The 21,869-nt window shown below is 46.0% G+C and overlaps 2 protein-coding genes across 2 annotated transcripts in view; one reads left to right on the top strand and one right to left on the bottom strand.

The window, feature by feature from the left end:
• WSB2 (WD repeat and SOCS box containing 2) overlaps nt 1-3,402 on the top strand; it is a 16,635-nt gene extending 13,233 nt beyond the window's left edge. The window contains exons 8-9 of the mRNA XM_015413418.1: nt 1,920-2,027; nt 2,141-3,402. Coding sequence (XP_015268904.1) covers nt 1,920-2,027; nt 2,141-2,303 — 271 coding nt within the window. The 3' untranslated portion in view covers nt 2,304-3,402. The remainder of the gene's footprint in view (nt 1-1,919; nt 2,028-2,140) is intronic.
• Nucleotides 3,403-3,538: 136 nt separating this feature from the next.
• RFC5 (replication factor C subunit 5) lies at nt 3,539-18,026 on the bottom strand. Its single transcript, XM_015413433.1, has 11 exons — nt 17,932-18,026; nt 14,727-14,791; nt 12,833-12,969; nt 11,766-11,845; nt 9,832-9,905; nt 9,168-9,327; nt 8,688-8,769; nt 7,510-7,639; nt 6,470-6,547; nt 5,953-6,007; nt 3,539-5,140 (listed from the first exon to the last, which is right to left on the bottom strand). The coding sequence occupies exons 1-11, from the start codon at nt 17,988-17,990 to the stop codon at nt 5,044-5,046; spliced, it is 1,017 nt and encodes a 338-aa protein (XP_015268919.1). The 5' UTR covers nt 17,991-18,026; the 3' UTR covers nt 3,539-5,043.
• Nucleotides 18,027-21,869: the final 3,843 nt, after the last annotated feature.

Below are 21,869 nucleotides of genomic sequence, written 5' to 3'. Positions count from 1 at the left end.
GGAGGGATCCCTCCCCCGCTCGCTTTCCCATCGCTCTTTGGGGGGGGCAGCTTCTTTTTATATCTTCATGCTCGCTTCAACCCGACTCACAATTCATTGTTGGCCATTTGGCCTCGCTCGTCATCATTTATTTCGCCCGATCTCCAACACTTGTCCCGGTCAGCAGCACTCGTACCATGCGGTCACTCAGCGGCCATCGAAGAGGTCGCCCCTCAAAAGCCCCCTGGCTGAGAGCCTTTTACCAAGGCTCCGTGGGGGTCACAACCCGTCGGACCCCCTCCCACATGCTGGTGTGCAGTTTACATCCCCGGGACGTCCAGGAGATATGTCTGCCTGCATGTCGCCATAAACCGGAAGTTCCGGCAATTTTCAGCTTTGAATGTTCCTTTATGTAATCCCAAAACTCTATGCAGATAGAAAAGCAGCACAGCAGGGAGAAGGGTTCTACCTCCTGCTGTTGCTTGCTGAGCTAGTTTTCTGCTTCTAGGGAGTTCTGTACGTAGGGGAGCATTCTAAAATGGAACCTTCCACCTGGAGCCTGAAGTGGTATGGTCCATTCTATGACCTTGTTCTTTTCCATCTGTGAATCAGGGAATAAGATCCTTCTGAGTTTCATCGCAGACATGAGATTAAGCAGAGGCTTCCTGATTAGCAGCTCTGTCTCTTAGCCACTGTTCTGCACTACATCTGGCAAGCTAGAAAATGTTGTTGCCCTAATTTCACATGGATGCTTCTTCTAAAACGGAACACTTTTAAATGGGAAGGGTGCAATGAAATGCTTGAACACAGGAAGCTGCCTTTATAGCAGACCCACCCATTGGTCTTTCAAGGTCAGTATTGTGTGCTCTGACTGGTAGAAGCTCTGTAGGGTCAAAGTATTTTGTATCACCTACCACTTGATCATTTTCACTAGACATGTGGAGAATTGAACCTAACACCTTCTGCTGTAAAGCAGATTCTCTGTTGCTGGGCCATGGGTCTCCCAATTCTTGCAGGGTTTGTTTTCATAGAATCACAGTTGGAAGGGGCCATAGAGGCCATCTAGTCCAACCCCCTGCTCAGTGCAGGATCAGCCTACAGTATCCCTGACAAGTGTTGGACCAGCCGCTGCTTAAAGACTGCCAGTGAGGGGGAGCTCACCACCTCCCTAGGCAGCTGATTCCACTGTTGCACAACTCTTGCTTTTCCTAATGTCACATCCACATTCCTAATGTCCAGCTGCTACCTTCCCACCCTTAATTTAAACCCATGATTGCGAGTCCTGTCCTCTGCTGCCAACAGGAACAGCTCCCTGCCCTCCTCTGACAGCCCTTGAAATACTTAAAGAGCAATCATGTTCCCCCTCAACTTCTTCTCCAGACTGAACATTCCCAAGTCCCTCAGCCTTTCCTCACAGGGCTTGGTCTCCAGGCCCCTGATCATCCTCTTCAGTCTTCACTCTCCTCTGCACCTGCTCCATTCTGTCCCCATCCACATCCCAGTGGGGACCGAAAGTGGTGTCAATAGTTTTCTTCATAACATCCCTGTGAGGTAGGTTAGGCTGAGGATTTCTGACTAGCTCGAGATTACCCAACAAGCTTCCAAGAGTTGGCAAGTATTCAAGGGTCAGATGTTGTCCATGAGTGGGGAGATGGGCTTGATTTGAGAGTACTGGGTTCTAATGCTACCTCTTCCCTTGAACTCATTCACTACCACAATGCCTGTTTCTTCATTTATAAAATGGAAATAAGAATGGTCTACTTCCTTGCTGGACGTGAGGATAAATACAGAGGGAATTTTAAAGATTTGTTGTTGTTTTTCAGTCAGTAGTAGTGTAAAAACTGAAGCTTGGGTGGCTACGTGTTCCCTGAAGTTCATGTATTTTGCTAAGCACAGATCTTTAAAAATGGTCCTCCTGTATCCTCCCTTGTCTCTTCTAGGCTGCTGAGGATCTGGGCCTTGGAGCTGGGGAGCCCAGTTTCTTTTGCCCCTGTGAAGAATGGACTCTGCTGCACTTACTTCCCACATGGCGGAATCATTGCTACAGGGTATGTTCCGGGCAAGCAGTCACCAGCTAGATCGGTCTCTAATCCAGCACTAATTCATTTTGCTTGGGTAACGCCTTCTGTACCTCTCCCCACCCATCTCTTCTCTCTTGCAGGACAAGAGACGGTCACGTCCAATTTTGGACTGCCCCCCAGGCTCTCTCTTCCCTCAAGCACCTGTGTCGTAAATCTATCCGGCGCTTCCTCTCGACTTACCAGGTCCTAGCACTGCCCATCCCCAAAAAGGTGAAAGAGTTCCTCACCTACCGGACTTTGTGAAGCTGCTGTTTCTGAGCCACAGCTAGATGTTCTACTGTGTGTTGGCTTCCTCTTTAGCCAGCAAGAGGCAGCTGCAGCCCAGAGACTCCATGCTCGGCAAGACCGAAGAGGACAAAGCTTTTTTTTCCCTCTTGCATGGTCTTGAAGGGTAAGATATCTTAATGCTGGAAAAGAAGCTGCAGCAGTGTTGATTACTATGGCCTAGATTGTTTTGGCACCAAGGAAGAAACGTGTATCTTGCAGTGCATTTGACTTGGGAAGTTCCCACCCAAGGAGGCAGTCTGAAGTTTCTCTGCATGGATTTGAAATCAGTTAACTCTTGGATACGGGGAGAAGAAAATTTCAGGATGCTTCTTCCACTGCAGGTAGGATCCATTGTTGCGACACAGGTGTTAATCGACAATGCGCAAAATGCTGTTTCTGGTCTTTCCTGCCCGTAGAGAAGGCTGGATCTGAATCTGTCCCTGCAGCAGAAAAGAGACTGAACACAAGATCCTCGCTACTTGAAAACATGCTGGACTTCAGTGGCCTTTACAGAAATCCATACCTCAGAGCCATAGTTGTTGAGCTCAGAACAAAGAGCAGCCTCTACCCTCCCCAGAGATCTTTATATGGTCCCAAGGTCTCCGTATGTCATTACAGGGCAGCTTTCTTCTTCGGGGCAGGGGAGTCAAGGCTAAAATATGGGGGTTGAGACTTCTGTCACAATCTACCTTTGTTTCAAGAGGATACATTCAGCTGTGAAATCAAGATTTACTGTCGAGTAACATTGATGAGTACTTTTAAAAAAAAGAATCAAGCCTTAGGCTCCTGTAGAATGTGCAATGAGGCAAAAGCTTCAACTTAAAACGCAACACTAGGGAGTTCTTCCCTCTGCATGCCCACCAGGCTTGTGAACAGGAGCTAATGAAGGAAGCTTGAATGTTATAGCAATAGCGATAGGAGTACTGCTTGCTGGAGTTTAGGAACCATGGGCCTAAACTGGGATGCACATTTCGAATATGGGTTCATCTGTTCCACAGTGCTTTCAGTGTGATATGCAACTTTTCGTGCGAAAAATGTTATTTTTTACACTACTGGAGTTGAATCAGGGCACAAATAGCAAACTTAAGGTGCTAAAGATTGATGCATTTGCAGGAGGAAGGGGGGAATAAACTGATATAACAGTGTCTAATTATTATTTTTCTTGCTGTAGGATACAGGGAAGCGTTTCCTTAGTCTATAAGATGAGCCAGGGTTAGAGGACACTGGGGTGCATAATATGAACAAAGAGGTGGGGTGGCTGGGCTTACTCACAGCCCTGCTGTCGTATAAGCAATCTGTGAAAAAGAAATGGGTGGCAGAAAATACAGGCAGGATGCGCTCAGAGCTTTTTTCCCATGAAATATTTCTCCGAAAGCAGTAAGCACCAGGCCGAGGTCAAAGAACAAATGAGATAATTATAGAACACTTTTACTCTGCAACAGTTTTGCTTAGCAGTCTAGTGCTTGCTCATATCTCCAGAAATCACTGTGGCCCGTTAACTCTCCAACATCGTAGGGTAACTGAACAAGCTACCTTAGCAATAAACAGCAGTAATCTCAGCTGAGGTGGCCTTTCTGTGCTTTTGCCCTGACAACTGCAACAGGGTGACAAGGTCCACCATCAGGAGGAAGGGAGAGTTTGTAGCTGTGAGGATTAGGATTTCTATATAAAGGAAAGAAATATAAAATTCTGGCTTCTCCCTTTAAATCTTCACATGCAATTGACCAGTTTATTCTATCTGCCTACCAGCTACTGATAGAACAGGCTTCGTTTATCTGCAAGAGCAAAGGGGTCTCTGTGTTTTCCACCTCTACCCCAAAGGATTACCCTTATAACTTCTGTTTCAAAAATAAGTAATAAAGCCACTTATTAGTGCATATAATCTTAGTGGACTCAATCCAATGACTCCCTTCTAGATTCCTCCAAGAGAATCAACCCAAGTTGCTCCTCAATAGCAGAAAACTTAAGCCTGCTCTCAATGTGCAGCACAACAGGAGGGAATAGGCAGCATTATTTCAAGCGAGAAGCATCGCACTTTTAATGTTTGCTTACCATCTCCCTGCAAGCAGATGGAACCAAGAGGTTCTAGCTTTGCCATTCTCCTATAGTGCTAGTTATGCACTTCCAGAGATTTACTAATATTGGGAAACCTTGCACAGTATAATTCCCTGCCCTGCTGCCTAAAGCAGTGCAGTCTGCTGTGCTGCCTTATTTTGTGGACCTCAGACCTAGGGAGTACCCGATTAAAAGAAGTCAATCACTGCCTTTCCATCATCTGAGCTTTAACAGGGGCCACTACAACTACTGCTTCTTAGAGGGATTCAGTAGCTAGAAGTCCAGAAACTTAGCCAAGGCGTCTCTTGGTGCTATCAAGGAAGCAAGTGCACACACACAGATTTTGTCTTCTGCCAAGAGTGCAGTTTGTCTTGTGTCGATGCCCCGAAAGCCTTTACCCAATTGTGAAACTGGTAGGACAGTAGTGCTGCTAACAGATGGAAGCTGGTCCAAACCCAGAGAGTGAAGGGCCTTGTGAAACAGGACATGAACCGAACCCTGTGAGCAAATGTTTGCTGGATTGAATTGCCACCACAGTCTCTAGCCTCAGTGAGCCATCCTGAACACAATACGAGATGAGTACTGAAGAATCAAATAAGAATCTAGTCCTCTTTTGGCAAAGAAAGGCAATCGATCAGCTGCTGGAGAGACTGTCTTGGGCCTAGGCCTCCGCTACAATCAGATCTCTGGTGACTTGGAAGGCAGCGACCAGGGATCCCAGCTGAATCTTCTCGCTTGTTCCTGCAGCCAGACGATGCCTGAAGAAGAGAGAGCAGCAAAAATTAGAATGCCTAAATGGGAGGGAGCAACTTCTACCCATCGGTAACTGTGCTTGAGTCACAGCACTCTGAGCTACTACTAACACAACTTTTGTTCAGAGCCAGATTTGAAGTCCATTAAAACAAGTTCTCTTCAAATGCTGCAAGTCACACCACTGCAGGGTCCAATCCATTACCTGCTTCAGACCCAGGTGAATCTCAGGGTTCATTATAGACATGGCAAGCAATGTTGTAGGCAATGCTCCCTCTAAGATGTGGAGTCTTGTGAGCAAAAATTCTCCTTTGTGAGCTACTGGCATTAAAGTTGTGAGCAGGTGATTTGGCTACTGCATAAATTAGTTTGCTCCAGAGCCATCCTTCCTGAGCTAAGACAAAAATATGTGAGCTGGAGGCTAAAAAACTGTGAGCTAGCTCACACCAACTCCGCTTAGAGGGAATACTGGTTGTAGGCCTCATAAGGGAAGGATGAAAGTTAAAAATTGAATGTTGATCTGAGTCTCTCAAACTGGGCAAAAAAACACATCAAATCCAACATTTCATATTCCAATTTTCCAAACACAGTGCGTTAACTGGGTATCCTACATATTTTAAAGAGGGAGGGGGGTCTGTGCTGAGAAAATCCCCCTGGAATAAATGCAAGGCTCCACAGACCAAAAAGACAAGACACTTCCAGTCCTGTCAAGTAGTTTTTGCCTAGCACTGAGGGGATAGGGGAAAGAGATGAGCTGGAATGTAATGAAAATCCTTGGAGCAGCCAGCCAGCCAGCCCCCCTTCCCACAGAGACACTCACTCAACATCTGCCATCTTGATCAGGAGTTGGATTCGCACAGATGACGGAAAGTCAACTGGAGAGCACAGGGTCCACCAGGAATATGTTAAGGGGAAAAACAAATCTGGTTATCCCACCCATGTAGTAAAATGGTACGCTTTAAACCTATTTATTTTATTTATTTATTTTATTTCATTTATACCCCGCCCTCCCCGCATGCGGGCTCAGACTAATGGAACCTAGACTAATGGAACATGGATGCTTCTATAAAAGTGGCATTTAGATTTGGCACCCAAAGCCTTGCCCTCTCCTTTCGGATCCCTGAACCTGCACCACCCACCCACCGCACCCTAAGATCTTGCAAACTAAAATGTTAGGATCTGCAACAGGAGTACAGCAACATTCTCCTGCGTGCCCCCCCAGCCAAGATTTCCCTTTCCTGCATGACCCCAGAGATCAGCATCCCACAAGCTGATGGAAAACAGCCGGAATGATCAGTAAAAGAACACACAGTTTTAACTGCCTCAAAGCACTTTACCTCGATGGACGAACAAGTGGATCTCCGTCAGGATGTCATGAAGAGCGAGGCCTTTCAGTGTTTTCAGTTCCATGATATCTGAGCAGGGTGTCAAGGTAAGAAACATGATTGGGGAGAGGGGAGGTTCCAGCGCTTCTGGAAGCTGCTAAAAGAATGCCTTTCTTTGCTGATTGAATTGGGAACGCCCAAGGGCATACGCCTGCATCACTGCTAAAGAGAATGTGTCTTCTGAAAGCTAGAAGGGCAGGAAGACGTGATTGCACAGGGGAAAAAAATAACTCAGGCTTTCAGCTGTCATTTTAGGGTCTCCAAAATTCAAACTCCGCAAGAGAAATGTTTCCCACCCCCACAAGCATTTATAAGCATGCACATTTAGTCTTGCCAGTGGGATGAGGACAGAGAACAGCAGTTGCTAAGTCAGTAGTTCTATCAGTTACACACCCCATTTTTCTCCAAAATGCTTTGGGTGGTCTGTACAGTGTGCTCTTCCCCAATGTTATTATCAACACCCTGTAGCTGAGGTTAGGCTGAGTGAAAGAGAGCAAGAGGTCCCATAAACTCCACAGCCAAGGGAAGAATTTAACCCAGGTCTGGCCACTCAACGTCCCACCATAGGCTACCCTGTAGGTTGCAGAAGCTAGATCTCAGCCTCCAATCTGAGCCACCCCCTCCACTTGGCTGGGGGTGGGTGGGTTCATGCTTTTACATTTGGAGATGAACTGTAGGTGCATGGCTTCTCACTGCGCAAAGAGCTCTGCTGTCCTCTACCTTTGTTCTTGAACCGATGCACGTGCCTGGATCTGGACTGAAGGCAACTAGAGCACGAAAAAAGGAAGAGGCGGGTTGACCAGTGAATTTTTGTTCCACTTGTGCTCCAGGCATGATCAGATTAAACGAATTATCTCCTTGACTTGCTACTCCAGTTTGAAAGGCTATGTCTTGATGCCACAAGAACGACTCGCATAAACACGGGGGGCTCAGAGAAGTACACACCTGCTGCCAACCTTACCGGTTTCAGAGGAGGGCACCGTAAAGGATACTGCGATAGGCGGTGGTGAAATCCTGGTTCAGCATCCAATCCAAGATGTTGGCGATGTCAGACTTGAGCGGCTGCCCTGTGCAAGTGTAGACCGTCTCTTCTGTCACCTTCCCAAAGGCCATGTTAGTGCTCTGGCAGAGAACGAGGAGAGAGGGAAGACAGCTGGGTCAGCTGACATGCATAAGTCACAGCCTGGAAGCTGAAGCCACTGCAGCCTCAAGAGGGAATCAAAGCAATTATCCGTCTCCTTTGGTCAAACCAGCCAAATTTATTTCCCCCCCTCCCCCACAACAACAACCCACACATGAGATCAGCACTGATTCACATGAATTTGGCAGCAAGCCTGGCCAGATTATACAAACTGATTCAGCTATACAGTTCCAAGGGAAGAAACTGCCTGGCCCTGACCTCAGTTGCATTACATGGGAACCTGCAGTTTGATGAACAAGGGATCAATCGGTCTCACTTATCAGGCGAGGGATCTCAAAGGAGCTGAGCCAGAGCTTTGGTCTGCCACTGTGAACCATCTACAGCAAGTACAGTGACCGGCACTGTTAGAGGGGAAGACCCATCTAAGCCCATGTGGACCTGCATATTTTGGCTAGGGGAGTCCCAGCTTTGCTCAGGGAGGCACTGCTCAGCTTTTGCTCCCTGGTATCCTCCAAGGCAAGCACTGCATGAGAGTGGGGAAAGAAGAAAGTGCAAGAGTCAGAAGGTGGCAGAAGAAATCAGGGCTCTAGAAGGAACAGCTAGTCATTACTACAAATTACCGAGAAGGCAGAGAGGACAGCATGGAGCAATGCAAGCTTCTAGGGTCGGAGGAGAAAGGAAGGCGTGCTACCAAAAAGCCAGCCTTTCTAGCACAGGATAAGTGGCATACCCTGGGAGGTACACAGAGCTAGAGAACACAAAGGAGCCCTGCCCACTGAAGTCATTTAGTTAAATAGACCCTCCATGTCCAAGACAGTACACTTCCCAATGCTGGGGCAAGAAAAAGGCTCTGCTTAGAACCCCCCCCAGAAGCATTGGGCTGACCACTGCTGAAAACAGACCGTTATACTATACAGAGCTTTGATATGGTCCTACAACAGTGTCTTCCTCATGTCCTCCCCTGGCAGAACATGAGAGCAGAAACTGATCTGGCCATTGGAGATGAAATCAGCACACAGGCTGACATACCTGTAAGATGTTCAGAGCCCTGCGCATATCACCATTAGACAGTGTAACCAGGCCCTTCATTCCATCGTCGCTTACGTCAACTCTGAAAGGCAAGGAGGACTTCAGTTGGCAGTCTGGCGCTACACTGGCCCTAGGATTCACCCCACAGAAACAGCCAAGGATGGAACCAATTGAGTCAGCCTGGCTTTAGCGGCATCATCTCCTTTTGCTTACCTTCAGCAAGAATTCACAAGGCGGATACCATGCTTTGGGACCCCCAAGGGGACTATATGACTTGCTGATCCCTTCCAAATTCAGCTTTCTAAATAGCTCAGCAGAGCACCCCAGTAACATATAGGGAAGGCACAGACAGGGATCAGGTGCAGTATTGGGGCTCCCAGTACTGCACAACATGCAGGGTAACAAGCTCTCATTGGCATGAACAACAGGAAGAAGGAGGCACTTCAGTCCCGATACAACAGCGCAGGGCTTCTGACTCACTTTTCCTGCTCTATAACACGCTGCAGGCGGGGAACCATAAGTTCCGGCGTCAGGGGCCCGAAGCGAAATCTGGTGCACCTGGATTGCAAAGCCGGGATGATCTTGGAGAGGTAATTGCAGATCAGGCAAAATCGGGCGTTCTCCGTGAATTTTTCAATCACTAGAAAGACAGCACATGGCAGCGGGAGTTCAACCCAGCTGAGGCCAAAGTCAGCCCACAGATTTACTGAACTCAAGAAATCTGACAACAGCATCCACAGACAAGAGAATTATCTATCTTCAGCTCCCCTCCCACCACATGTGCACACACATACCCCTATAATGTTTCTGTCCTCTGCTACCGACAGGACTGATCACATAAAGCCCGCATCCAGCAGAATTTCAGCCTGCAGAAATCCCAACACTTAGGGACAGCATGCTCTGGAATGTTATGCTTTCTTACGTTTTCCTATCTGACCTAATTCTTGCCAAGCTAGTAAACCTACGCCTGAGACAATGACCAGGAATTCAAAATGGCAGCTGTGTCCTGCAGTAATATCTCAGATTCCAGATACGTGCACTTGCAGAACATGGAACAGCCTGGCTAACTGGTGTCCCCTTCTGAGCCGCTGAATCTTCACACAGTCACAAACCTCGCCTCACTGCTTGCCCAAGATGAACTTACCACGCCGGAGGGCATTCTGGGCATCCTGCGTCATCGCATCGGCTTCATCCAAAATCACCAGCTTAAAGCCTTTCCTAACAGAAGAGATTGAGACAGGGCAGTTGAGGGCTACACATTCATCCAGAGCTTTAAAACAAAAGCATGCGGGGAGAAACAACACACAGACATCCTTCCACACTGACCCAGCAGTAAGTGTGGGGGGACGCTAAACACAAAGATGCAGTTAATGTGATGTAGTGGTTAGTGTCAGACTAGCATCTGGGAGACCACGGTTTGTCTCTCCACTGTGCCGTGAAAGCTCACTGGCTGCGCTTGGGCCCGTGTTTCTCTCTCTCTCACACACACACACAACCTAATCTACCTCTCAAGGTTGTTGTAGGCATAAAATGGAGGATCGAGAACAATATAAGTCCCTCTGGATCGGCATTGGGGAGAAGGGCAGACTGCAAATGAAGTGAACAAAGCACACACACACAGAACTCTTTAGCAATGACTTGGCAGCATCTTTTGACAAAATCTGCAGAAGACAGTATGTTGTCCCGGGTTGCTCTCCAAAACACTAAGCAGGTCACTCATACGGCTGGGGGAGCCGGGGGGAAATTCTGCTCACAACACCTTCCAGTGCATCCATAGTGATTAATGCTGGCACTGCCACCACCTCCTGGTGGCACTGCCCATTCCTGAGTCAAGCAAGAGGCAACAGCAATAAGTCAGTTGCTTGTATTGCCACCAATACACGGGGCATTGGCAAACGTTCAGCTGAATGATGAACACACCCGGGTATCTAAAGCCAAAGTGAAGTTGTTGCAAAACAAGCAGCAAAAAAGCCAAGAACCCACTCACTCTGTGTAGCAAACCACCACTCAGACATTCACAAAACCCTGTTTGTTTTCAATGCTGTCCTGTTTAAATTGAATGTAGGAAACATCTGAAGATGCCTTAAAAAAAGTTCAACTGTTCGCCCATCTAGCTCCGTATCAGCTTTGACTGGCAGCCTCAGCACCAGATTTTAGCTGGCACTTCCGGAGATTGAACCTGGGACATTCGGTGTGCAAAGCACTTGCTCTGCCACTGAGCCAGAGGATAACCCCTCCCCATCAATGGGGAAGAAAATAAGAGATGCCAATGTTGGATCAGGCCAAAGGCCCATCCCGTCCAACACTCTGTGTCACACAGTGGCCAGAAATACCAAGCCAAAGTGAAGTTGTTGCAAAACAAGCAGCAAAAAAGCCAAGAACCCACTCACTCTGTGTAGCAAACCACCACTCAGACATTCACAAAACCCTGTTTATTTTCAATGCTGTCCTGTTTTAACTTGAATGTAGCAAACATCTGAAGATGCCTTAAAACAAGTTCAACTGTTCGCCCATCTAGCTCCGTATCAGCTTTGACTGGCAGCAACATCTGCCTCAGCACCAGATTTTAGCTGGCACTTCTGGAGATTGAACCTGGGACATTCAGTGTGCAAAGCACTTGCTCTGCCACTGAGCCAGAGGATAACCCCTCCCCATCAATGGGGAAGGTGTGAGGGAAAGGGAGGATTGGGCACACACTCCTCTTGTCCTGACCTCAACGCATTTGGGTGACCATCTGCATGAAACCTACATGGCAAAGGAAATGGAGGGTTCCCAATCACAAGTCCTCCTAAACACGTACAGTTACCGGCTCTATGTATACATGCCCCCAAACAAGAGAGGATGGAAGTGGCTATCCTGTGCCTCCTCTCTCCACACAATCAAGCAGCATGCTTCCATTCATTTCATGTTTTTTTGGGGGGGGGAAACACTATTGTCACCAAAGTCGGAAAACTGGAAGAAACAGTGAAAAATTCCCACTCCTCCATAGCTTCTGATTCGCCATTCCCTCTCAGACTGTCTCCCCCCTCCCGACACTTCTTTTAGGAGAATGAGCTTAGGAGAACACCAGACACTTACTTAAATATGGTCCTTGTGCTGGCAAAGTTCAGGATAGGCCCTCTGACAATATCAATGCCCCGGTCGTCTGAAGCATTCAACTGTCAAGAGAAGGCGCAGGATATAAAAATTAGGACGGCAACCTTTCATCACCCCATTAGAAGAAGTCAATGAAAATCCCTTTTGGTCCACCGAAAAGGCACTCCTATATAGTTTGGCAATGGATTTTTAAGAAATAATCTTCACATACACACATACATTTTTTTAAAAAATACAGCCAGTGGTGCCACCTTAGAAAAGCCATTCCTCCTCTTACCACATTTCAGAGGGAATGACTCTTCTAAGACACGGCTGCTATGATGCATATATGCAGCATCTTTAAAAAACACACCCCAAAAGGAAAATACGCCTTTCTTCTAAGCTATTGTTTTCTTCGTAAAAGACAGGCAGATTTAATCATGGAAATCTATATTAGCCTATCAAGTGAGTTTTAAATCGATTAATTTATTGATGGCCCCTGGCCAGTTTGGTGTAGTGGTTAAGTGCGTGGACTCTAATCTGGGAGAACCGGGTTTGATTCCCCACTCCTCCACTTGCACCTGCTGATGTGACCCTGGGTCAGTCACAAGCTCTGGCACAGCTGTCCTTGAAAAAGAGCAGTTTGTGTCAGAGTTCTCTCAGCCCCACCCACCTCACAGGGTGTCTGTTGTGGGGAGGGATTAAAATGAAGAAAGCCAGACAACTATTTCTAAAAGTAAAACACAAATTAGTGTATTAACCATATTTTTTCCCTAATACAGATTAAAGCAACTTGAATGTGGGTGATTTGAGCAGGGAACAACATACGAGGGGAAGAGTTACAGAGCCCATCCCTCCCATTCTGCCCTCTCCGGGAAAACCACAGTCCTATCGGCTGCAATCTGTAAAAGAAAAAAAGGCCTTTAAGATAAACACAAAACTTCACAGGATACTTAGATCTACCTAGAATCCTCAGGTAGCCACATGGTCAAAACCATTTGACTCCCTCCCCCTATAAACAGAATGACCCAGCGCCTAGAGAAAGCACAAGAATGTCTCTGTTCCCTTACTTCCAAAACCATCGATCCAAACTCTTTGTCTTTGTAAAGTTGTTTCGCGCAGGCCAAAATGGTGGAGGTCTTGCCTGTCCCTGGAGGCCCATAAAGGAGAAGATGAGGCAATCGGTCTTCACTGATGAACTTCTGAACTGGAGAAAGAATTGAAAAGGACGCCTCCGCTTAACATTATAAGCGCATTATTTATTGCTGCTGATACAGTTGAAACAGTTCAATGTAATATAATGGCTCAGAATCCCAAGACACCAGCTCTTACATAAGAGCCACATAGTGGCCAGCTGGAATGGCCACTGTGGGAGATAGTTCTGGAAGGGGAGGAACCCAAATGGCAATTGGTCCGGGCCAAAAGAGACAGCCTCACCGCAGCCCGACTAATGTCAGGGGCTAGTTGGCAACATACCTTGCCTGTTATAAAACAGTTATACTGGTTAGCAGCCTGGTTCCAAGCTCAATTCAGCGCAGCACTACCTTTAAACCTCTTCGTGGCCCTTGGCTGAAAAGACCACCCGTCTCCAGATGTTCCCATGTGCAGGGGTCATTTCCTGTGGGAGTGCACAGGAGCAGAGCTCCAGCAGTAAGGAGCCCAGGGGGCGGGCACATGCAACAAGCCCCGCTCCCTGCTCCCAGCAGCCCTCAGTCAGAGCACGAAGCAGCCAGGTAAGTTGCAGAGCCACCCGGTCCAAAACAGTCCAGTGGCACCTTTAAGACCAAGTTTTATTCAGGTACAAGCTCTCCCTCCTCTGCGAGGACAGATCTGCATGTCCCCCCCCCCTTACAGGGTAATCTGGAGTTTGAGCACTTGAATGAGATTTCAAGAGATAGCCATCTTGGTTTTTATGCGAGGAGTATTGAATATATTTTTCTATGATTATAACTGGTTTTAAAAATCTTAATTGTATGTATTGTTTTATGTTATGTTATGACTTGGTAATATGACTTGTAAGCCGCCCTGAGCCTACGGGGAGGGCGGGATAGAAATATAAATAATAAATAAATGCTAATGAGCTCTGGCACCTCTTTTTCTACGAAATGACCCATGCCCATGTGCAATGGAGTCATTGGGCCAGCTTCCCATTCCTTCTCTTCAAGTTCATTTACTGACTTCATTTATACCCTGCCATTCTCCTCAGCGGGAACCCAAAGCAGTTTCCCTTGTTCTCCTCTCCTCCATTTTATGCTCACAGCCCTGTGAGGAAGGTTAGGCTGACAGTGTGTGACTAGCCCAAGGTCACCCTGTAAACTTCCATAGCAGAGTGGAGATCTGAACTCGAGTCTCTCAGATCCTACTCCGACACTCCAGCCACTCCATCACAGCTTACAGGACCCCTCAGGATGACAACTGTGATCAGTTAAAAAGCATTTCCTTCGAAAAACTGTCCACATCTCTTTACCTCATTTGGGGAGTCTCACTATGTACATAAGAACATAAGAAAAGCCAATGTTGGATCAGGCCAATGGCCCATCCAGTCCAACACTCTGTCACACAGTGGCCAAAAATACCAGGTGCCATCAGGAGGTCCAGCAGTGGGGTCAGGACACTAGAAGCCCTCCCACTGTTCCCCCCCCCCCCCCACCCCCAAGAATAAACTGTTGCCCCCCCCCCACCAGCACCGAGAATACAGAGCATCACTTGCCCCGGCCTGAGAGTTCCTATCTATACCTTGTGGCTAATAGCCACTGATGGACTTCTGCTCCATATGGTCATCCAACTCCCTCTTGAAGCTGTCCATGGTTATAGCCGCTGCCACCTCCTGTGGTAGTGAATTCCATGTGTTTATCACTCTTTGGGTGAAGAAGTAGATACCCCCAACGGCGAGGCAAACAGCATGTTTGCTATGTGCACTGAGAGGATCATTCCAAAATAAAACTGCAAATATTCAGTACTTACTGGTACTCAGAATATCCTGATGAGAAATCAGATCGCCCAACGTCTGAGGTCGGTATTTTTCTACCCTATAATTAAAAAAAACCCCTATGAATAAAAAAACCTCAGAGCCGAAGTCCGAAGCATTAAAAAATCCCTCAAATCCCTATATTTGGTGTAATCATCAATAGATTTATACTTGCTTTATCAGAACTAACAAAACAGATCAATTCATGAGAACAGCTTGCCATGCATATTTCTCATGAAGCATTAGGGAAATTTCAAAAGCTTAAGCCGCAAGCATTCATAGAACACCCCCACCCCCCAAAAAAGAGTTAATTTTGGCAAACAAATGAATATGTTCTAATGTGTTTAATGATACATTATTAAAGAGTTCAGTGCTTTTGACATGATAAACTTCAGATTGCTTTCCAACAGTGAGAAAATTTCTGTCCACAATTCTGTCAGCTTCTTATAAACGAGCACTGCAAAGCATTCAGTAAGTATTTAAAATTCCTCAGTGACAATACATTTCTATGTACCTGAGAAATCAGCCTTAATTTCCCCAGTCCTGAACAAACTAGAGAGAAGCAACAAACATGCATGAAAAATACTCAGCTGAGAGAAGCAAATAGCTTGGTTCCTCTGACCAGTTACATATGGTCAAAGAAAGTGCCCTTTTTTCAGGGCTCAAGTATCTTTAAGAAAAGCATGTCAGATGGGTTTGCAGTGTTTAATGAGGGTGTGTGTTAAGTGCTGTCAAGTCAATTCTGACTTATGGCAACCCTATGATTTAATGTCCTCCAAAACGTCCTATTGTTAACAGCCTTGCTAATGTTTTGCAAACCGAGGGCCATGGCTTCCTTAAATGAGTCAATCTATCCCATGCTGCCTTCAGCTTTTCCTAGCATTACTGTCTTTTACAATGTTTACTACAGCTGAACAGTTCTTGGTTTGTCCTGTTTTTTTGAGACCAGCAGTTTCTTAACCTCCTACATTCAAGCAACCGGGAACAATTCCCATGTACACAGGACACTAAAGTTCAAATTAGACAAGAGTGAGATCTTGGATCTTTGTCACTCTTCTAATGACTTGGCTACGAAGTGCCCCAATCTGAACCATGTGCAGAGGGTAGAGGCAGGTTTTAAATGCTTGATTTTTAAAAGATTTCAGTGATTAGCCCCTTGTCCTGATATTAATCTCTTAAAAGGAAAATGACACACAGCTGTCTCTTTTGTTCTTTAAAAGGCTCCAACAGTGCAGGGTGGCACATTTAGATTTGCAAGATAGCCATCGGATCCCACGGATGACAGTGAAAAAGATTCTGGGAAGATGTGATGATGGTATTGCAACGTCTTATCTGTTTCAAACCTGACAGCACTTAGAAATGGCTTCTGGTACTATTTCTTTCTGATACTATTGTTCATGAATTTAAACTGAGGTGTGTTTGTTCTTAAGCTTGTATTCTTAAATACATCTCAATCTATTTGAGATCTCCCACTACTTTTGAACTTTTCACTGCCCCTAGAAAGACTGCTTGGAGAAACTGTAACACCGCAGCAGGGAAGTCGTCTTCTTCATTACCCAATATTGATCACAGGCTTTTTTCCAGATGTTGTGTGTTTGGCTCATTATTAAGTAGTTATGAAACGGACTAGCTGACAGTCTCCAGTTGAGCCATTTCATATGTAGCCTTTGGGCCACCACGCTGATTTCGGAGAGATTGTGTGACAACTGACATTTGTTTTGTTGTATTTTATTGACTTTATCAAGTATACAACTGTAATCCACAAATCAGCTACAGTGGGCTGGAGTTGAAACTGATGTCATAATATATTTACTGTCACATCAGATTCTGTAGTACACTTATTTAACACATTTCCTACTGTTCCTGTTACACAATCAAACACATCTGGATATAGAAACAAACACATCATCATTTCGGGCATTGTGTGTGTTTTCAATTTCAGACGGGTGCCCTTGTTTTTTAGAGATTATTTGAAAAAATCACAGAGCTTTTGTGCTCCAGGTTGTTGTGGTTTTATTCTTTTGTGGTTCAGCATGAAAAAGGGCGGCCTCATTTACTTACTGCTATTTGTAAATCTCCAGAGAAATCTGGTTTGCCCACCCTAAACAACCCCATCATTTTCTTGCTTCCATGTGGCTACAAAGACATCCCCAATCTTTCTGCAGATGGTGGCTGGGGTAGACAGAGGCTCAGTCTCCCATGCTTGATTTCTTTTACACAGCTATGCTTGATTCCTATCATGGACTTCTGCAGTATTTTTTTTTTTAATTTACAAGCTTGACTCATAGAAAACACTGTATTATACATCAGGTTGCCAACTCCAGCTTGGGGAATTCCTGGAAATTTAGGGACAGTGCCTGGGAAGGGTGGAGTTTGTGCTGGGTAAGGAGTTCCATGGAGAAGGGATGCTATAGACTTTGCCCTCCAGAACTGATCTTTCTGCCCAGAGAGCTGATCTCTGTAGTCCAGAGATCAGCTGTAATTCCAGGAGAATTCCAGGCCCCACCTAGAGGACTGACAGCCCTAATTATACAAGTTGTAATTATACCCAATGATACATCTTAGTTCTTTAGTACTTCTACATAGGTTATTTCTCTCATCACACGACCAGCTTGACTTTTAAAATTAACGTATTTTGCCTTGTTCAGCATTTTTTTTTAAACTGCCATCTGCTTCTTGTACATACCTTCTCTAAATACTGAGGAACAGGCTGAAGTCGGGAGGAGGATACTATCGTGTTTAAAACTGACCTATCTTTTTAATCTCCCCTACCAAGATATATGGTTGGTTCTCACTCTCTACTTGCCCTCACAATCCGTCCGTCCTTCTCCCTAGAATTTTAAGGTCTACCACATCTTTTTATCCTGAGATTTATTCCCCTTCATGAACACCCCTAAGCGGCAATACAACGCAATGTAACTTTAGCAGCATCATAACTTTTGAGACTCCAACCCACGACACAGAATGTGGTTTAGGCGGAGAGGAAAACAGCACTCTACATATGCTCAGGAGAATTATCACTACTTAAAGAATGCTTTACAAAGGCCATACACTCAAGAACAGAACTTGAAACGCACATAAGGAAACGGCAATAATAGGAAAAGCTACGCAAATAGAAAACAAAATAATAAATGCCGGGGGAAATCAGCAATTAAGCCATCCCAGTATCCTAGCAACAACCCATCTCCCTTTTCCTATTACCAGGGCAAGTTCGTGGCCTTTGCGGCCACCGTCTTTTCCAAGGAAGCCGCGCGCTCCATGACGATCCCGGCTGCACTTTGAAAGAAACACCGTCACCTCCCTTCTCTGGCGCGAAAGGGACCAATGCCCGACTCTCGCGAGACTTGCGCGACCTCGACTCCGCCTCCTCCTGGTTTTCTCGGTCCCGCTGCGTTGCTAAGGCCTCTGGTAACTAAGGGGCGGGGCTTGCTACAACCTTGATGGGGAAAGCAGGTGCTTCTTTGCAAGGGCTGCGTAGCCTGCGAGCCTCCTCTGCTGCCACCCCCCCCCCACGGCCTGTGGTTCAGACCACGTGGATGAATTCCTCAAAAGCACCTCTTTTATCTCTCTGGCCGCGGGGAGACGACTAAATATCACCGGGGGGGGGGAGGTGCATATGTATAGGCACGAAACACAAAAAAATTAAAATGGCCCTGAGTAAGCCAAGCTCAGCCGCTCCGTGGTGCTACAACCCAGTTCTGCAGGGGCCAAGATGGGTGTTGGCACCTCCTCGACTCCCAGCAATGGGCAAGTCTACCCCCAATTTGGGTTGCCAGCTCCTGGTTAGGAAATACCTGAAGATTTGGGGAAGGTGGGGTTTGGGGAGTGGAGAGACCTCAGCAAGGTACAATGCTATACAATCCATCCTCCAAAGCAGCCATTTTCTCTAGGGGAACTGATCTCTGGAGTCTGGATATCAGCTTTAACAGTGGGAGATCTCCAGGCCCCACCTGGAACTTGGCAACCATTATACCAATAGTTGACACCCTGGCCCCTGCAGTGCCAGCAGGGCTACTGATGCTTGGCTTGCTGCCAGTGTTCCTCCTGAGCAGAGGGCCACTGGGATCTTTTAAGTTAAACGGCTAGTCTGTCTCTTAGTACTAATAATAAATTTATTATTATTATTATTTGAGTGTACACAACACACCAAATGCTAGCAAACATACTGGTGTGACTTCATTTTAGTCAGTCAAAATTTAGGCTTTTAAGCCTTGTATTTGAATGTTGCCCATCTCCAAATGTCCACAAAAGAACGAAAACCACTCCGTCTGCTCCTGTAGTTTTAATGGAGTCAGCAGGTGTAGGTTCCTCCCTCCCACAATGTGGACTGAACCATCATGATTGCACCTGTCAAACCAGATCTAGCTGCCCTTAAAAGGGCAGATAAGGGGGCATGATTGCCCTGTAATTCAGACCATACGTGGTTTATTTCCCAAACACACATATCTTATCTCCCTGTCCATGATGGGGTATTTATAGATACATGCAACATGTATGTGAGTTTAGGTATTATATAGCATGTGTGTGTGTGTATACACACACACCAAAATATGCATATGTGTACATATACCTTTGCAAGTAGATAAATAGGTACCACTTCGATGGTACCTCAGCTAGTCATGCCAGCCACATGACCATGGAAATGTCTTCGGACAGCGCTGGCTCTTCTGCTTGGAAACAGAGATGAGCACCTCATCCCTAGAGTTGGATTCAACTGACTTTCGAGCAAGGGAAACCTTTACCTTACATATACCTACCAAATACTATTTAAATACACTGCTGGGGGGACAGTCATTGAATTTTGAATAGTTATAAAGTTATGCCCACGGACCTGGCCGTGAATGTTGTTCCTAGATTTGCCAACTGACCTGGAAAAACGGTGTTCTGTCTCTTTAATAGAGGGTTAATGTGTGAAAATTGACAGGTGAAGCTTTTCATAAAAAGGTAGTAAAGGCCTTTTTTGTAGAAAAAGCCCAGCAGGAACTCATTAGCATAATAGACCACACCCAACAGCAGAAACTCATTAGCATATTGGGCCACACCCCCGACAGTGCAGCTCATTAGCCTATTAGGCCACACCCCATGCCTCCCCAATCCTTCCAGAGACCCCTCTGGCCTGCCCGCCTCAGAGTTGTGGGGGGGTCACTCTCCAGGCCTTCCCTCTGTAGCCACACATGCAAAGGTTTTGGCTGTAGTGGGTGTGGCCAACCCTGAAGCCAGCCGGAACTCCATTCCTGTGCGTTCCTGCCCAAAAATAGCCCTGGTAGTAAATAAGATCACTGCTGAGTAAATAACAGCCCATCAGGCCTCTATTAAAGGAACAGGACATTTTTCTCCAGACCAGCTGGCAACCCTAGGTTACCCAGTGGCTATAGGAGAAAAGCCTGTCCTGCCTCTCTGTCTTTTGTGCAGACATCATCTACAGACCTGCAGGTACACCCCCCCCTCTCCATGACGTACAGCAAACCATTGTCATCATCACACCAGCCAATTGTTGCAGATCCAGCTGCTTTAAAAGGACAGCTACAAGGGCTGGTTGCCCTGCAATTCAGACTGTATATGACTGATCCCTCAAAAGTTGTGCCTTTAGTTATCTCTTTGTGTGCAAGAGGCAGAGGTGGTTTGCCATTGCCTTCCTCTGCAGAGGCTCCGTTTGTGGACTACCATCCAAGTACGGACCCTGCTTAGCTTCCAAGATCAGACAAGATTGGGCTATGCCATGCTATACCCTAACCCCAAGCCAATGAGAAAATAAAATAAAACAGATTTGGCCTGCTGCTGTGCCTTTAACAGAGCTTTGTGATCTAAAATCAGCAGGTGGAGCTGGTTTTCATAGACATGAGCTTTTGCTAATAGCAGAAGATGAAACTGGTGTTCAGGGGACTGCTCATGGGGTAAAGGTGAAATATTTATAACCCTTTCCCCCAGAAGCTGAAATGGCACCCAGTGTGATTGATTTCCCAGTCACAGAGAACTCAAAAAGAATGTCTGCCTAACAATCTTATGTAGTGTGAACCTAAAATGCTTAAATAAAACCCAGTCTCCCAGAACTCAGTGTAAGTCTAGCAAAGAGATCTTATTTCTGAATAAATGCACACAGGATCAACACTGTCTTGGTAATATTGAGGATGCTTAATAAGACAGCTGTGAGATAATCTTCTTCTGTATGGTTACTAGCTTGGCATTACATCTGGATGAGGGTGGATGGGGCTGCAACTTTAAATAACTGGCTTTTAACCAGTAAGGCCAAATTATGTCTGAAACTGCTCTTATTAAGACAATAAATTGTGCTTGCTAAGTCCATATATCTTTAGTGGGAATTTCCCCACTGTATACAAGGAATTGCCCTGACCTTGATAGCCCAGGTTAGCCTGATGTTGTCAGATCTCAAAAGCTAAACAGGGTTGGCCTTGGTTAGTACTTGGATGGGAGACCCCCACCAAGGAATTCCAGGGTTGCTATGAAGAGGAAAGCAATTGTGAACTGCCTCTGAACATCTCTTGCCTTGAAAACCCTGCAGCGTTGTCATAAGTCACCTGCAACTGGATGGTACTTCTCTCACACACACGGAACATACTCTCAGATAAGCATGTGTAGGATTTCAGCCTTGGAAGTTCTTTTCCCTGATCCCAGGCACGGGAACTAACAGTAAGAACTTGCAATATTTAATTGTTTAAAAGCTCTGTGATTTTTTTTAAGGATCTGCCATTAATTGGCTAGAAGATTTTTTAATTTCCTGAATTATTTTAAGGGAAGTATGGGGTTGCTAACGGGTCTGGAGAAAAAAATGTCCTGTCTTTTTAATAGAGGCTTAATTGGTGGAAATTGGTAGCTAATTTTTTTTTTTGTATGAAAGGAAACAACATCCCATTAAGCCTGTGTTAAAGGGGTGAGAAGTATTTTTTCCCCTCTGTCTAGGCAGTTGGCATCTTGGCAAAGGTTTGTAGGAAAGGCTGTTTGATAGGACACGTGTACATAATTGAAGGAGCTGCGGTGGCTCAAGTGGTTCAGATGCTGAACTGCAGGCTGTGGAAGGTCAGTAGTTCAGCAGTTCAAGACCTGAGTGTGCCGCATGACGGAGTGAGCTCCCGTCTCTAGTTCCAGCTCCTGCCAACCTAGCAGTTCGAAAGCAAGAAATT

This window comes from Gekko japonicus, unplaced genomic scaffold (genome assembly GCF_001447785.1).
Source record: "Gekko japonicus isolate JY-2015 unplaced genomic scaffold, Gekko_japonicus_V1.1 scaffold85, whole genome shotgun sequence".
NCBI lineage: Eukaryota > Metazoa > Chordata > Lepidosauria > Squamata > Gekkonidae > Gekko > Gekko japonicus.
The sequence above is the reverse complement of the archived record's forward strand: the minus strand, read 5'-3'. Positions and strand labels throughout refer to the sequence as shown.

Excerpts from the sequence above, each read along its gene's own strand:
- RFC5 (XM_015413433.1), bottom strand. The coding sequence starts at position 17,990 with ATGGAGCGCGCGGCTTCCTTGGAAAAGACGGTGGCCGCAAAGGCCACG. Across the intron at positions 7,640-8,687 it reads GGGCTCTGAACATCTTACAG|AGCACTAACATGGCCTTTGG; the intron begins GTATGTCAGCCT and ends GTTCTCTGCCAG. Across the intron at positions 5,141-5,952 it reads ATCAAGATGGCAGATGTTGA|GCATCGTCTGGCTGCAGGAA; the intron begins GTGAGTGTCTCT and ends TCTCTTCTTCAG.